The 18111-nt window shown below is 44.3% G+C and overlaps 1 protein-coding gene across 1 annotated transcript in view; it reads right to left on the reverse strand.

Annotated features, from left to right (window-relative positions):
• KIF5C (kinesin family member 5C) overlaps positions 1–18111 on the reverse strand; it is a 152893-nt gene that overhangs the window by 52236 nt on the left and 82546 nt on the right. Inside the window, exon 11 of the mRNA XM_032856096.1 lies at positions 7890–8038. Coding sequence (XP_032711987.1) covers positions 7890–8038 — 149 coding nt within the window. The remainder of the gene's footprint in view (positions 1–7889; positions 8039–18111) is intronic.

Below are 18111 nucleotides of genomic sequence, written 5' to 3' on the forward strand. Positions count from 1 at the left end.
CAGCTGGAAGAGACCTAGTCCCCGTGTTCCTTGGTTCCACATGGCTGAGAGCCAGGGCCACCACGAGGCTGAGGGAGCTAAGGAGCCCAGGGATGAACCCTATAACCAGCAGCAAGTGATCCTAAATCTGCCCTCTTGTCCCGCTGAGGAATCACAGCGTCACTGAGTACCACAGTTGCCCAAGGATAGCGCGGTTCATCAAGCCAGCCAACGCTGCTACAAGGCACCCTGAAAGTGATCAGCAGACCACATTAACATCCCCAGCGCTATGGCAGGACGCCGAGCCACACCACACATTTTAGCTGATCTAATTCATCACAAGGCAATCTCCTGTTTCACCTCTTGGTTTGCTTTTTTGTAAAGGAAAAAAACAATAATAATGCCTTTAACACGGCATTGTTTTAGAGATTTAATTACCGTAGTATATGTAAAAAAACACAAAGGTATTATCTTTTAAGGTTCATCTCTTACCCTGCCCTCTCCTTAACAAACTGTCAACTCTTTAGGCTGTGCAGATATTTTTATTTATTCTGAGATTATTGCTCCTGAGGTCTTCATAATACCTTAGTGGTTGTACTCAGTTCCAAAATAAAACACAATGTAGCTACACAAGTCCCCGTCAGGTTTATTTATATTATTACTAAAACAATATTTGAAACCTATAGCAGACTTTCTGGTTTCTCTTAAGCAATTCTACGAATCAAAGCATCAACATATCACCTACAAAGCGACATCCAAACAAGGAGTTCTTCCCAGTTTATATTCCAAAGGTCGGGCAGTCAGGATTATTTTTTACAACAGCCGTTCAGCCCGAGAACAAAGCAGCAACAAGCAGGAACAAAAGCAGCAGGCATCTGTGGGAGAGCACAGCTCCTGCCCAGAGAGGAACCAAGAGCTGGTTTTCCCAAACACTGCTACCCTTCAAAGGACCGAGGAAATGACTTCCAGAAGCGTCCCTGCTAACTACACTGTCCAGCTCACAAACACGTCTGGGGATTGTAAATTCCCAACACTATGCGAGACCTGACACCAGGCAATCTGTCTCCATGGCAATCTCACCACGTTCATCGAGACTATTCCCTGCACTGCAGCGGACTGAGTCTCCAGAGAAGCCCCCATGAGGTGATTACGGAACAACTGATTGTAACAAGGCAGACAGCTGCAAACAAACACTGGAGGGAAAAAAACGTTGTAAAATCTGGTGTGGGTGGGGAAAGGGGGGAGGGGAAGACCGGAAAAGGACCACCAAATGAAGAGGTGCATCTATTTTCATTTTTATTCCCCTTTTTGCATTAAAAGCACATTTTTCTTGGTTCATGCCCTGAGGCTTTATACCTGCTGTCTATAGGGAAAGAGCTTATAATACTGTAAAGCATCTGATTTTCTACAATGAAAGCTCCCCCCACTCCCACTGGAAACTTTCCCTTCTTTAAATAAGCATTCTGGCATTTCCTATTGTCAGATGTAATTACCTTTAAGGACTAAAAAGATTTGTGTGTACACAGGAGCATTCACTTGGAGCACACCTACAAGCTCTGCAGAGCATTTTAATTATAAAATGAAAACCTCCCGAGGGCATAAATAGTGTTTCTACAAAAAGTAAAAATCCATCAGTTGCAATAAACAAGAATGACAGACTAATCAAAAATACTCGTTAGGGTTATTAGTTAAAAATTCTAAAACAGGCTTTTTGGTTTTTTTGTTTTTTCAAAAAATTAAGAGAGAAAGAAAACCATAAGACTGCCAGTAATTCATTAAAATTTCACACATGAAATAGCAACGAGCTAGTTATCCTTTTCATAAATTGAGCCCCTAAAGCCTCTGGAGAACACAGAAAGGTAATTGCATCCTCTCTGCTACTCCAGGGGCCAAGGTTTGCTGGTCACTCACAGCCTCCGTGACAAACCACAGATCTGGCAATGGAGGTGCTTTCTTTTAATACCAATTAAACAGGCCCAGTGGCGGACCTAATGGTAAGTAATTTCTATATCAAAGAAACTAAAAGGAAATCTTTAAGTTGCCAGATGGGTAAAGGCAGCTGGCTATAAGATGTCATTATATAAATGGGAGGTTTTAAAGAAAAAAAAAGGTAATTCCTTTATGGGATTATTTTGCACACAAATAGCATCTTCTCACCCTAGTTCCTAAAAATATTGTAAGCAGCTTAAGACATTTTCTAATCCTTTCTGGAGTAATTTTCTAATAAACTGGTCATCCAGGACTCTGAAATCTCTTTATAGTCCTGACCTCTTGAATGGCCCCACCGTTCTCCTAGTGGTCAGTACTTTTATTAGTGTTTGGCTGTGCTCTCAAAAGGAGAGAGCCTAACAGATGAGATGTCTCAAATGAATCGCTAACTTCAGAGCTTCTAGAGTCATGAATGGGTGGGGTGGGGCAGCTCGGGGACCAGCATCTTGGGTACTTAATGCTAAAAGGGCAGATTATGCGGGAGCTACAGAGGCCACACAGGCCCACAAAGCCTGGGATCAGACTCCAGGTTGCAGACTGAGCCAGCTGGGGAAACCAAGCCTGCTGGCCTGGCAGGTTTTAAATTGTGGAGAACGAATCTGTTCTAGAGATCGCCGATTTTTCCACGCCTTCCCAGCCTGTGATGAAATAATTTCTTTGCATGACTTCAGCAGATGGGGTAAATCTACATCCATTCTGTTATTTACTATTATATTTAATTATTTGAGGGACACTGCAGATGTGCCCTATTTTCGGGTCATTTCTCTGCACTTCTGACACCTGGATTTTTCAGGGCCTCCTTTTCTGACTTAAGCTCCTGTAAAACAATATTGCTTTTTAAACGACAAAATTCAAAGAAGTATCAGAGAAGAGGGCATGTGTCAAGACTGATCTGGCAGCAACAGGAAACTGTGGGCCCATCCCCCTTCTGAGGGTCACAGGCCTAGGCCCTCAGCCCTCCCTCCCCAACTTGCCCATCAAGGGTCTTCTGGACAGACTCGGGGGAACCGGGCAGGGTGAACTGGGAGCCATAATTCACCCTGAGTGCAACCATCTAAATCTATCCCCATTCACAGGACTGTTCAAGTCCTTTCCACGTACATGACGAACAAGGCACAGAGCTAGAGAGAAAAAACAACCCTGCTTCCGACAACTGCCCACTCCCTCTATCTGTCCTTAAGCAAGCAGGCTGAGTAAAATCCCTGAGGCTGCAGTGGCCCACAGAGCTTCCAGATTCCAGGAACTGTCAATCGATTTCAGCCCACAAGAGGTCACTAGCAGATTGGACTGGACAGGTGTTTTCCAGTCACGCAACACCCATTCTCATTTCAGCACCACAACTTCCTAGTGAGGAATGATTTCTCCCGGTGCGCACAGGCTTGGTCAGAGGACGCAGCAGAGGGCCCTGGGCTTCCTCAGCCAGCGGAGCACACCACCACGCTCCGTCTCTCCCCTCTCTCCGGAGTCTCTGCGTCCTAAACAGATAATTCGAGGAAGGGGGAGAAAACTCAAGAGGGCACTCACACCAGGTGCAGCCCCCAGGAGCCCAGTCTCTGGAGCAGCCCCAGCTTTGCCAGATGAGGCTGGCTGCTCGCCTGTTCCTCGGTTCTGCGAGTCATTCACAGACTTCTCATGCTTTGCTGTTTTGTTTAAGCTAAGCAGGGTCAATTCCTGTCCTGTGCTACCCAAGGAGCCTGGCCCTGTGGGGAATGGAGTGGCTCTCCTTATTCCTTCTTTATAAAAACAAGGCATGAGCCACCCTTAAGCCAGCACGCATATGCCCTGAGCCTTGCCTTAATGCCAACGGCAGACAGGAATTACGGCTGGATGTAATTATGTACATTACTAGTCACTGGCCATATCCTGAGAATCAATGTTCTACTATGCCCAGAGGAGAAAACTGCAGGGCTTGCATTTTGAAGTAGCCCATGAAGCTACAAGGAGTTGAAAATTGGTAGCAGTGGGGAGGGGTGGGGGTCTGGGAGAGAACCAGCCTCTAGGCATGGAATAGGGTAGTATTTCATAACGTCTGAATGACTTTGGGCAGGGAGTGCCCGGTCCTGCCGCACAGTCCCATTGTCACCAACTATATCAACTTCACTTTACATGACCTGCCTGGACCCAATCTGTCACTGCGACATTGTGTTCTTTTACGTTTCTGACTCCCTGGCTTTTCTGCCTCAGTCTACAGAACAGCAAAAATGGGAAAGCACAAGCATATGTACACACGCACACTTTTTCTCAGCTCCGCTCCTTCTCTCTTGCTCTCCCACGGCTGGAGAAGAGCAGTCAAACTTCTAAAATTATAAACACACCATACAAGGACAGACCCCTCTTCCCCAGCAGAGAATGCAGACAGTGGACAGTGCAGCCTTCAGTGGTTCAGCCCACAGGATGGCAACATCAATACCCAGGATTCGCTGAGGTGAACTCAGTGGCTGACTCCTACAGGTTTAGAGCCAATGTGTGTGTCAAATTTCAAAAGAAAGCTGGAAATATCCTGCCACTTGGGTTTTACTGGAGGGGACCTCCTCTTCTTGACTTTATCTCTCAAAGTCCCAGCTCTCCAGTTGAAACAAACCACCCATGCTCTCATGATGACGAGGAATTAGGCCTGGTCCACGGGACACTATTGAGGAGCTTCTGGTCCCTTCCTTCCTGGTGTGGCGTTTTTCACGCTCCTCTAACTGGCCTAAACACAAACCACTTGGGCTGTGCGTACACTGCAAGACGATGGAGAGACAATGAATCTCACAGTCAGCTGCCCTACGTTCAGATCCCTGCTCTGTCACCAAGCCACTGCGGGCAAGACACTTAACCGACTGAGTTATCCAGGTGTTCTCCAAAAAATTACCTTGAAACATAAATCTGGGGTTCCTGGGTGGCTCAGTCATTAGGCATCTGCCTTCAGCTCAGGTCATGGTCCCAATGTTCTGGGATCAAGCCCTGCATCGGGCTCCCTGCTCAGCAGAAAGCCTGCTTCTCCCTCTCCTCTCCCTCTGCTTGTGTTCCCTCTCTCGCTGTGTCTTCCTATCAAATCAAATCAAATAAAATCTAAATAAATAAATTAAATGAATGAATGAATGAATGTTAGCTTAGGAAGACAGGAGAGCTCTGCAGATCCCCTTCTCTATTACAGTCATTCAGTGATTACACAGTAATGGTAGAGGTGGGTCTCAAGACTCTCTCCCTCTTCTCTTTCCTGCCCTCTCTCTAGAGACCCTCACCCCTACCTATGCCTTCCTGTACTTCCTAAAGCTCTACTACCATTTCTTTCCCTAGCTCAACCTGGGCCCTCTGAGCTCTAGACCCTTGGACCTAACTGCTTATTCGATAGTCTCTTCTGGATGTTCCACCTCGAACTCCCCTCCTCATCTCCCCTGTCTCCAGTCTGGCTCTTCTCTGGTATTTCTCTTTTCAGTAACCTGTTCTACCCTCCATCCAATACGGCAGGCTGGAAAACTTGGCACTCTATCTCTCTGCAGCCAGCTCCTCACCAAGCCCTGCTGGTTTTATCTCCTCAACACCTCTCTGGTCCATCCATGTCTCTCCCTTTCCATTGCCCTCTCAATTCAACTACTGTAACCTCATCCCTGGAAGACCATCCTTGTTCCTGGCACGCCTCCTACCCTCTCCAGTTCATCTCCAACACAACCAATGGATCTTCAAAAATGGAAATCTTATCATATGATCTCAGTTGAATATCTTTGAAGGGCTTCTCATTGCTAGATTCTCATTGCTAGATAAAAACCAAAATCCTGAACAAAAACTGTTTAGCCCTGCACAGGACAGGTCTGCCTACCCACTCCCCTCATCTCAGACCTGTACTGCCCCTCCCCAGCTCACCACACTGACCTTCCTGCTGCTGCCCGCCGCCAAAGGTTGCCCCTCCGGGTTGTTGTAAATGTGGCTCCCTCCACACCACCCCCACTTCTCCTTGCGGCTCCTAACTGCTCTCTTTCTCTCAGATCTTATTCCCTAGGTTGCTTATCAGGGGAAGCCTTCACTGACTTCTCAGTATAACTAAAAGTTATAATAACTTTCAGTACCTTCTACTTTCCCTTTTTGGTATGCAGCACAGACACATTTATTGATTGTGGAGTCTGTCTCCCTCATTGGACTATAAGCTCTGTAAGGACAGAGACCATGATTGACTGCTCACCCCTTCCACTCCCACAATGGATTAAACATGTGTTTACGTAAAGTACATCTATGGAAGTCTGTCGTGTGCCAGAAACCATATGTGAGTTTTCCCGAATTATGTACATAAGGGCTCATGTAGGATCTCACACTGTGGGACATGGAAAACAGTGTTTTTCTGAGTAGATCTGCACAGTGGACAAAGTGGGGCAAACAATTAAAATGATACCAAATTAAAAGTCCAAAAGAGGAGAGTGCCAGGCAGGAGGGTGTTAGGCAAACAGGACAGAGGGCCGACCCAAGAGGACAAAGTTGGAGGATTGCAGGGGGAAATCGCATGGAGGATCACAGGGGGAAAGCTTGGCAAGGGACAGGACAGAAGAGAAAACAACAAGGCTGGTTGCCCACTGCGCAATGTTCTAAGGCCAGTCCCCCTCCCTGTACCAAAAGGCTTTACTGAATGTTCCAATTGCCCAGCAGAGAACTGACCCAAGAGGATCCCAGAAATAGAACAAAATTTCATACAGCCGCTCCCCGCCTTGCCAACCATCCCTCCCCATTCTCCTAACTCCTGCCAAATCGCAAGGAATCATCCACCGGCCCCAGGTGCTGAATTATTCAATTATTCTAGCAGCTTTCAAAACATGTGTGCATTTTTCTCCCAAAAAGAAAAGAATTGTGTTATTTAGGCTACTAGGTCATTTCTTGAGCCTCTCTTGAATCCTGCTTTGCTTCACAATCGTTTTTCCATTGAATAGTAGGTCACTGGCACCCCACCTTTCCTAGCAAAAAAACAGCAGCAAACACAGAATCACAAGACCATCCACCACTAACTCTGTGGTTACACATAGGCGGGTTCTACCCCCATCCTGCCTAGCAGCCCCCAGGCTCCTACACTCACCCAAGAGACTGAGGTCTACGTCAGTGCCTGGAACTCATAGTGGACAGTGGACACAGCGAAGAATATGGATCTCCAGCTATCCACTCTGCCCCTACACACACACCAACCTGCCTATTTCAGTTAAAACAACAACAACAACAAACCAGAGAGATTTCTACCTTCTAATTCCATCACAATGCTAAAATTCCCGAAATAATCTGTCTGCACTTGGATCTGGAAACCCCTCTTCAACGCCTCACCCACAACCCACCCACCCAGTGTGTGTCAGCTCTCTGAGATATTTTCTTTGAGTAGAACAAACCAAAGAGAATGATTTTTGGGGAGAAAAAAAGAAAAAAACTAGTCACGAAATAAGCCTGTAAGACTCCATTTTAGCACAGAACTTCATCAGGAGCCTTCTATTTCTGGCTCTGAAGAAGCAGAGCACAGAGATCAGCTGGTCCCCTGAAAATGCAAATATTTGCCAGAGGTGACTTCTAACCCCAAGTCAATTATAAAACTCGCACAGGAGTGAATGACATTTTTCATTTAATCAAAAGTAGTCTGAGTCTCAAAGTCTCAGCCGCTGCACTCGAAACCTCAAACATGGCTACCAGAGAGGATTACACTAACATAGAGGAGTGGCTCACTGGAAATAGATTAAGGCAACCTTGCAAATAGCACTTGCCCACACTAAGCACGCCTGTCAGCCAAGTGACGGGGTCGGGTGGGCAGCTTCTCTACGCAATGAGAAAACATCACTCATTCACACAGATTGTTGCAAGGCAGGACCAAGCTCCGCCATCATCCGGTCCTTCCCGAAGTGTCCCAGGATACCAGCTGTCCCAGGAGAAGGAAACCACACGTTCATGCCTCGTTCTTCCTCTCCATTCTTCCTTACCGTTTCTCCATCTGTTCAGCTCCATCTCCAGATGCTGGATGACATTCTTCAGAGTCTTGTTTTTCTCCTTCTCCTTTTCGTATTTCTTCTTCCACTCTTCTGCTGTCAGTTCCAGGTTCACAGAGACTGTATTCTTGATGGTCTTAGCCCTGGGGTCAAAGACAGAAGAGAAAGATTCTGAGAGTAGCTATTAGATTAGCTAAATCATAAATACAATTAAGACTCAAATACTTTTGCATCCAAAGACTGGAACTGGGGGGAGCAGAGGGGACCCTGGGATCTACCGCCTCCTCACTCTGTTACTGGCACCACTGCCCATGAAGACTCCAAGCTCACCATCCCCTTTTCCCATTTCCCTCCTACCAGCCTAAATCCCAAGGCTCTTCCCTCGAATTGTCTCTCAGGGCCACCTCTTTCTTGGTTCTGGCTGCCACCATCTTAGTCTATGTTCTCAGCCCTGACTTACAGTCAGTCTTTCTCAAGCATTCAGCATCCTCCTCGAAGCATCCTGCACGGCCCTGCCAGCTTCGTCTTCCTAAGTAAGTTTCCTTTCTATCTTAACATTTATGAAACACTGGGGATATACCAAGACAATTGAGACAAAAGTCTATGGCCTTGCAGAGATTACAGGTTTTCATACCAATAAACCACAGGCTGAAGTAATGCAATCAGTTGTTTCTGTTCTCACATCCCCAATGCATTGAACCATGTCAACACACGTTTTCCAGGACAGGTGGGTCACTTAATGGCTTCAGGCCCAGCCAGGTGAAACCACGGCTCCCCTCTGAGCACATGACCCCCTCATCACAGGCCGCTGTCACCATGTAGGAGCAGAGGGCCCACTACTCTCAGTTCATCCCATGTTTCAAGGAAAGTCAGCACTTGAATATTTTTATTTGTATCTCTCAGTTTCAAACAATTTCCCCAAAATAACAGGTATAGGGCAATCAAACATGTCTGAGGGCCACCATTTTGTCATTTCCAGTATAAGAGATCTAGGAGTGACTTTCTAGGGCATATGGCTGGGGGAGGGAGATGAAGCCACAGTGGATGTCTGTGTGGATCCACAAGTTGCTCAAGGGAGCAAGTGATGAGAGCGAAGGCGGTGGCAGCTCTAGCTGACCTCCACAAATGAACACACAAGCAGACTTACCGATTACAAAGGAAACGGACCACGACAGAATTCCACTTATTATTTACTTCTTAATAAGGTGAAAACTTCATTAAAAAATGTGATATCCTGATTTATTTGCTCTTCCCTTTTCCAATTTACACTCCCACAAGTTCTTGTGCTGTCATATTTGCCAGCATTATCTGACACGTGATTCAGGTTAATCACTGTTGTCAGGAAACGACATTTTGGACATGATTTCTATTTCAGGGAAAGAGATGTCACCAGCCCCCACCAGGGCTACAGATGTCCTTCCAAAAATTAATTCCTAAAGCAGACAACTAAATAACCCAACTGTCAAAAGAGGAGTGAAATGAAGTCAATGTGAGACTCCACTTAAGGATTAGTCAAATGCTCCATCGTTCACTGTAGCTTGAGGCTTCTGTCCCCAGAAGGGCTCCAGGTCTAATTTTTCAAACAGCAGCAATTTTCTTCCTACTCGCAGTCCACGCCAGCTCGCCGTTCTCCCCTCGTCTTCGAACATCCATGGGTGGAGGTGTGTCTGCCCCACAGAACAAGCACGAACAGTCCAGCCTGCATCATCACCCGAGTGAGTCAGGAAGTGACGACTCGTCCGTGGCTAAAATGCTTGTGGGCACTTAGGGCTCCATGGGGAGGCTACTGGTCTTAGTTTTTACACCATAATGAGTCTCTTGATGACTTCCAAGGACACCACAAGGATAAGGATAGAGCCCTCATGCTATATTCGGGCAGGGTGAGCCAGAAGTAGAGTGTTAGGAGGAGATGCAACAAGGTTATCGCTGGTTTAACGGATCCTCATTCTCAAAGTTCTTTTTTTTTTTTTTTAAGATTTTATTTATTTATCTACAGACAGAGATCACAGGTAGGCAGAGAGGCAGGCAGAGAGAGAGGAAGGGGAGCAGGCTCCCTGCTGAGCAGAGAGCCGATGCAGGGCTCCATCCCAGGACCCTGAGATCATGAAGTGAGCCGAGAGGCAGAGGCTTTAACCCACTGAGCCATCCAGGTGCCCCTCAAAGTTCTTTTAAGCTATTCAGAAAATTTTTCTTCCACTTCCAACACAGAAAGTTTTTCTTCCACTTTCATAGTGATCAAGCTCCTGGCAGAAAATAGATGGCCCATTCAAACTACATAATTTGGGAAGAGTTTACCAAAGATATGGGATCGGTGTTGGGGGGCCATCACCATGTGTAGGCTGAAGGGTGCACAGAGACAGGGACCTATGAGAGGGTGGCTGCCCGGTGACATCTGTAACAGCCTTTAGTCTGGGGACACAGCCAACCCCAAGTAACCCTGCAAGGAAAGAGCCAAGAAACTATACCCTGACCTCACTTTCTTCTCTCCTGATCCCCTCCTCTGATCCATGTTCCTTTCCACTGGCAGAACCTAACTTGAAGCCGGAGACAAGAGAGCACTTTTCCAGAGAGGTCACTGTCCCAGGGCCCAAAGCAGAGCAAAAAATGATACAGAAATGACCCACAGAAGCATTTGGAAGATATAAAACCCAACTCTATTTTGGACCTCAGAACAATGGTGGGAAAGCCTGCCTCATGCTACTGCCCTAGACTTCATTTTAGTCCCAAATGGGACAAAACATGCCTTTCCATCCACTGAAAGTAGAATATAAAGAAACCAGCCAACAGTGATTGGAAAAGATGCTAATCCTCCCCAGAACTGCTCTATAGATTTTAAATAATCTCAAATAAAATCGCAGGAAGCTTGGGATGTGTGTTTAGAAATTGACAACTTAATTCTTTTTTTTTTTAAGATTTTATTTATTTTATTTGTCAGACAGAGATTACAAGTAGGCAGAGAGGCAGGCAGAGAGAGAGAGAGGAGGAAGCAGGCTCCCCGCTGAGCAGAGAGTCTGATGCGGGGCTCGATTCCAGGACCCTGGGATCATGACCTGAGCTGAAGGCAGAGGCTTTAACCCACTGAGCCACCCAGGCGCCCCATGACAACCTAATTCTAAAATTTGTAAGAGAAAGGCAAAAAGGCCAAGAATAACTAAGACAACTTTGAAAAACAAAGAGGACAGAATATCAACACTTATTACACAGTCACAGTAATTAAAAATGACTGAATAGTCCAGAAACTTTAGAATAGAAACAGAATGGCGGCACCTGGGTGGCGCAGTTGGTTAAGTGTCCATCTCCTGATTTCATCTCAGGTCCCAATCTCAGGGTTATGAAATAGAGCCCATATCCGGCCCCGAGCTCTGTGCCCAGTCTGCTTGGATTCTCTTTCCCTTTCCCTCTGCCCCTCCCCCTACCACAGCATGCTCTCACTTGCATGATCTCTCTTTCTAAAATAAATAAATAAATCTTAAAAAAAAGAATAATAACAGAATGGATCATCCAGAAACAGACACTAACCTATGACTTCATCTGATTTAAACAAGATGCCCACACAACACAGTGGGAAAGAATGGTCCTTTCAATATATGGTGATTGGGGTGGGGTGGCAAGAGGGAAGGGTATGTGTGACCTTTATCCACTCCCCCAATACCACATAAAAATTCTATTCTGGATTGTACACATAAATGTGAAAGGTAAAACAATAAAGCCTCTAGAACAAAACAGGAGACTATCCTTAAGACTTTGTGGTAGATAAAGATTTCTTAAATAGTACGTAAAAGTAAAGATAAATTTGACTTCATCAAAATGAAAAAAAAAAATCTTCATTAAAAGTCACCACCAAAAACTTAAAACATAAGCTACAAAAAGTAAGATGATATAAGCAATACATGTATCTGATAAAGGACTTGCTCAAAATAACTCCTGTAAATCAATAAGAAAAAAGCAGACAACTAATATAAAAACTGGGCAACGATTGAATAGGCACTACAAAAGATGTGTCAATAAATACCCCCAAAATGTCACCTAACATCATCAGCCATCAAAGAAATGTAAAACAAAATAATAAGGATACCTTCACCCAATGGAATGGCTAGAAATTTTAAACTGATAATACCAAGTGTTGGTGAGAATGTGCAGAGACTATAACATTCAGGTGCTACTAGCAGGAGTATAAATTTTTCCAGTCATTTAGGAAAACTCTGGTACTATCTGCTGAAGCTGAATATCTCATATCTATGAGCAATTCCACTCCCAGATACATAACCAACAGAAACGAGGACAATATTCACCTAAAGCATGATAACCAAAGTCATAGTGACTTCATTTGTAACAGCCCCAAATGAAAACAATCTAAATATCCATCAACAGTAAAATAGATACCACATATGCTATATTCATACAAAGAAATATAACCATGAAAAATGAAACTACTACTACACTTCACAATGTAGTCGATTTTAAGGATACAATGTTGCATAAAAGAAGCCACGCACAAAACTGTAGTGTATGTTATTATTTATATAAAGTTCAAAGACAGGCACTAGTAATCTATGTTGATGGAAGTCAGGATGACACCCTTTAGAGTTGGGTATTGATGGGGAGGGTGCAGTAGGGAGGCTTCTAGGATGCTGGGTGACGGTTCTATGTTACATATATTTGTAAAAATGTATTGAGTTGCACACTTGAGCTTATGGATTTTATTATATGTATGTTATAATCAACCAAAAAAAGGTTAAGAAAAATAAAGTGATATAGAAAGAAATCGAGTCAGATACAAGAATTTCTAGATCATGGAATAAACTAGAGTGAGTCACTGAGAAAGATACCTGAATCTCTGTGCCTGGAGTTATTTATTCTAAATAGAACAAACATTCTATCTAGGATGTTGAAACCAACCTTACAAGGTGGAATAAAGCTTATCTCAGTCTCTCATTTCTGTAAAAGACTTAGAGCAAAAAGATCTTGAACATCTACAATCTCTTTTGCTGTTTACCTTGAACTTCAGGGAAATTTACAGAATAGAGAAGCCTAATCATTAGGTCCTGTCTAATTTGGCCACTCATACCTAATTCCCTTTCCTCCTGTGCAAACATTCAGTTTGCTGCCATCAGGTGGATTGGGTAGTGGTCTACACTGGCTTTTTTGCCTTGTCCACTGTAGAGCACATCCAAGTATCTTTTAACTTTCACATTCTTTCTCCTTTATTTTGGTTTTCCATATACTTGCTAGCTATAATCACACTAAACAGCATTACATCTGGACTCCATTCAAATACAGTGAATCAACATGGATCATGAGCACTCAAGGATGTGTTCTAGACACAATTCAGGGACGTGTGAGCACACACACGTGTATTTACTCTTTAACCTGGTTGCCAAAGAATTTCAAGTACCTTACAAGGAAGCAAAATCAACGGGACCACAAATACTGAGAAATGCTCCTAAGGCAGGCTTTCTGATTTTGCCTATCTGAAGCTATAGAGCAACAAGCCATACCACCCAGCCCCTACAGTCCTGGGATGTTATCTCCCCGATATAGGAAACAAACCAGTGATCTGCAGGAACCTTACTCTAGCCATAAATTTACTGCTCACACATCGTGTTTATACATCTATCCCACTGTGACAACATGTGTTAATCTCAGTGTGACTGGATCACTCCCAAAGGAACAGAGGAGTGTCTTGAGTCTTCATTCTTAAACACCCTCAGGCTTTTCAGCCAGAGTCCCCAAGCTGTATATAGAAATAAATGCCCATTCCACAGTTATATCCATAGCAAAATCCTAACCAAGGCTACTTAGGGGAAGACCTTAACTAAAATCAGGTATATACCCTACCAGCAAGCCCTGCTCAGCACTAATAAGCCAAATCTTCAAGGTACAGTTATCAGGATTTCTGTTTTGCAGTTTTTCTTTGTTTCTGTTTGCTTCAGAGAGCCAAGCACAGCTTAAATAATATATGATCCAGACTTGGCCCAGATATAACATCCTCCCTTTCCCCACAGGAAGGGAACCAGGACCCAGTTTTTAAAAGACCTCAATGCTAATGAATGTTAACCACCTTTGAAAAAGAATGTTAACTGGGGCTCAGTTGGTTAAGCATCTGCCTTTAGCTCACAGCATGATCTCAGGGTCCTGGGATGAGCCCCACATGAGCCTCCCTGCTCAGCAGGGGGGAGGGGGGACCTGCTTCCCCCTTTTCCTCTGCCCCTCCCCCCTTCTATTCTCTCTCTCTCTCTCTCTCTCTCTCACTCTCGCTTTCAAATAAATAAATAAAATCTTTAAAAAAATGAAAGAAAGAAAGAAAGATAATGTTAACCCCAGACCAAGCATAGCAAAGAGCGCAGGCCACAGTACATTTCCCACAGAGATTCCCCACAGGGAGACAGTCAGAAAAGGACTCTTAAGACATATTTCACTGAGGAGTGGAAGGAAGACCCTGCCCCTTGGTCCTCGAGCATTCTATTTCCTGCCCAGCACCTCTAGGTCTCCTGTCCCTGAATTTGTAGTTTACATGTTCAGAAGCATACGTCCAGGCATCTAGGACTGCCAAGCACGTCCATCTCTACCACTGAGATTAAGCCCCCATGGGTGGCAACTACAGGCATTCTCGTAATTTGGCACTTGAATCAAGCCCTTGTTGGAAGAGGGGCCATCCTAGGACTATTCGGTTCACATCACTCTGCATGATAAATCCCACCCCCACCCAACTCCTCAATAAGTGCCTCTACTTATACTTTCCAGGCATAGTTCTAACCCATACACATGCTACATATCACAGCAATTTCTTCTAATTACTCTGGCCTCCCTGAGAGAGCCAGAAAGATGTTTTTTCTTGGTATCTTCCTACCTCTTATTTTCAGCATTTTCCTTCCATTATACCTTAAAACATGTATTTATCACATGATCATGGGGACTTGAGAGTCTAAAAGTCACAGGGCGGGTTAGAGGGCTGGAAACTCAGGCAGGGATTGATGCTGCAGTTTTGAGGCAGAATTTCTTCTTCTCTACGAAACCTCAGCTTTTGCTCTTAAGGCCTTCAACTGATTGTGTAAGGCCCACCCATGTTGTGGAGAGCAATGTGCTTCTCCTAAAGTCAACTGACGTAAATGTCATTCTCATCCACAAAAAGCTTTGTAGCAACACCTAGATTAATGTTTTATTCAATAATTGAGTACTACAGCCCAGCCAAGCTGACACATAAAACCATGATAGCTTCTAATGTGTTCTGAGTCCTAGTCTCCACATAAAACACCTAACCTTCTTCTGGAAACATGACTCTTGCAGAGCACCTTCCCATTTCCTGGTGAGCCCATTTTCCTTGCTTGTGAGTGGGGGGTTAAGGGAATGAAAAACTAAAAAGCTCTAAATTTTGTGTCTTCTGGACAGAGTCTTAGGAGACTCTAATCTCCCAAGAAACAGTGAGAAATGACAGATTTGGATGAGGATGTGGCACCTGGTTAAACCTCCACCATCCACAGAATATCTCCCTCCGAGAACACAAACTAACCTTATTGGTGTTTCAGCCACAGGCACTGCAACGGGGGATGATCTGAGACTTTTTTCCACCCTACATCAAAAAGTATAGCTAAGGGTCTGCTCTGCCTTGGCCAAAGTGCTCACTCTTACCCTTGCATATAACTTGTTATCATGATCTGGTGAACGGAGTTTTGCATCCACGCCATTCAGGACTAACTGTTTCGTTGAAACTGGGCAAGAGGTGGCAGAATTTAAAAAAAAAAAAAAAGGGTCATTTCAGAAAAAGAATAATATCACTTTCCCTAAATTACCAATTCTCCTTCTACATACAACATACAAATAAAGCCTTTGAATTATTCATGCTACGTCAGTCAAAACTCTTGGTGTCAAAGATGTGCTGATTCAGGCCTACTCCAAACAGATCAGTCTGCCCGAGGGGGGGGCCCCTTTTCCTTCATTACTCCCCATCAAGGTACATTAAATAGGCTTCCAAGATAATTGGGTGATTTGAGTTCACACTTCTAAAACTTACAAATATCCTTTTCGAATGTGCTATGAAAGTACCTTGGAAGAGTAATTAAAGACTTTAAAAAAAAAAAAATGCTGGAAGCCAAAAGAAAAAAAAAAAAAAATCAATGAAAGTGTTCTAATTTGAGTATCTTATTCCTTAAAAGCAAGAAGTGTTCTATTTTCCCACTTTTCCCAAAAAGTGTTCAGCTTTTTGACTCTGGGCTGCCTAGAAATTCAAGTATCCCCTCCTTAACTAGACTAAAAGCTCTTTGAGAACACAGAAAATGGCTTCTACTTCTTTACTAGTGCAATGCCGGGCACTCGGGATCAAAAGACACAAAACTGACTAAATAAAAGAGCCAGAATTCATCACTGAAACCAAGAAACAGACTGTGTGCATTTTTTCCTTTTAATTCCAGTACCTAATCTAGAATCCTAAAGAGTGCTGACTTGGGAGGCTGCCCTTAGGCATCTGTAGACACTTAGCATGTTGCTACTGCTTCAAAAAATATACTATTGTTCTATTCAGGGCATCAATATAGTAAAATAGCCTAGCAACAAACACTGACTTGCTTCATGTCCTTGAAAAACCACATAGGAATAACGAAGGAACCTCGTACAGCCCTAAGGTCTAGCCACCCCTGCAACAAGAGCATAATGAACACTCGTTACACTGAATCTGAGATGTGCCCAGCAGTCTTTTTTGAGTTCAAAGTGCTTAATCTCATTAGCTATCAGATACCATGTCTAATCCGATGTTCAGACTCGTGTCTGCTGTGTAATTGGGTTCAATGCGTATATTTAACAATAAAACAGGTATGGGCCCCATAGAGAAGTCAGATGTCCTTGAAGAATCCATTAACTAACTCAGGAATAGAGGGTGAGAAACCAAACCTCACACCTTTCCAATTACAGGGCTGGAAAACACATCAGATCTAAACCTAACCAAACTTCTGGACATAATGGTGTCACAGCTCAACACCTGCCCTAATGTTCTAAGAAATCCTACACAATAAGCATTTAATTCATCCATTCATTCACTGGATAAGCACTTATGGAATGACCCTCTACTGTATACTAGTTGTGCTAGATGCTTGTTGGGATGACTGATGCAGATGATAAACTCAGCCCCTGCTCTCATGGAGTCTAGTATCCATATGACTCTGATGAAAGATGTCAGATAGTGACAACCTGTGTGGCTCAGTCGGTTAAGCGTCTGCCTTCAGCTCTGGTCATGATCCCAGGGTCCTGGGATCAAGTTCCACATTGGGATCCCTGCTCAGTGGGGAGCTTGCTTCTCCCTCTCTCTCTGCCCCTGCTTATACGCTGTCAAATAAATAAATAAAATCTTTAAAAAAAAATGGCAGACTAATCGATTTTAGTTGAAAAGATAATTGACATTTTATTTTTATTTCCTGGAATCCCAAATTAGTATCATTATTTCTTTAGTCTTTCATTCCAGGAACTTATTTCTCACTCTACCTCACTCATTCCGGCCCCTTCTCCCCCAGTCTATCCCAGACATTCCATTCCACTCCGTGCACTCCCATTTGTTCTGTGACTTTCCCAGACTGCACACTGTTGAAAAGGGAGGCAAAGGGAAACCTGCAACCACCGAACACCTATCAAATGCCAGCCCAACCCTGTGCTAAGTCAAAACTGAAGCATCTCATTAATCCTCCCAATAATTCTCAGAGGTAGGAGTTCGAGTTTTCCCTATGGATGAGGACAGAGAGGCTTGGAGAGAAGTAAACAAGAGGGAAGAATGGATCAGTAACAGAAGTTGGCTTCAAAACTGGAATTACTGACTCAGAGGCCCGTGCTCATTGAGGATCCTGATCAAGGAGCCTGCACAGAAGAGGCTGGGGGTCATATTCTACAATCCCCATTCTACGTCATCCTACACGTTTAGTCATTTACTGGCTATGTGGGGTCAGGTGCGGCACCTAATGGCTTTGAGTCTAAGCCTCAACGTCATCCTCTGTACACAGGTGAGATAGGAACCGCTATGACTTGGCACTCCCAGCATGTGCTGGGCGCTAGTGATCAAGACAATGCTGACGTTTGCCTCACTAAGGTCAGAAGAAAGAAGACAGTCATGAGACTCTTCCTACAGATAGCTACAAATGCCCACTCACAGCAGCACCTTGAGACAGATAGCCCACGCCCCAGGACAGCCCTGGCTTGCAACAATTCAGATTATTTTTACTTCGCAAGTCAGAAATTT

Source organism: Lontra canadensis, unplaced genomic scaffold (genome assembly GCF_010015895.1).
Source record: "Lontra canadensis isolate GAN:19392208 unplaced genomic scaffold, GSC_riverotter_1.0 scaffold11, whole genome shotgun sequence".
NCBI classification, from domain to species: Eukaryota; Metazoa; Chordata; class Mammalia; order Carnivora; family Mustelidae; genus Lontra; species Lontra canadensis.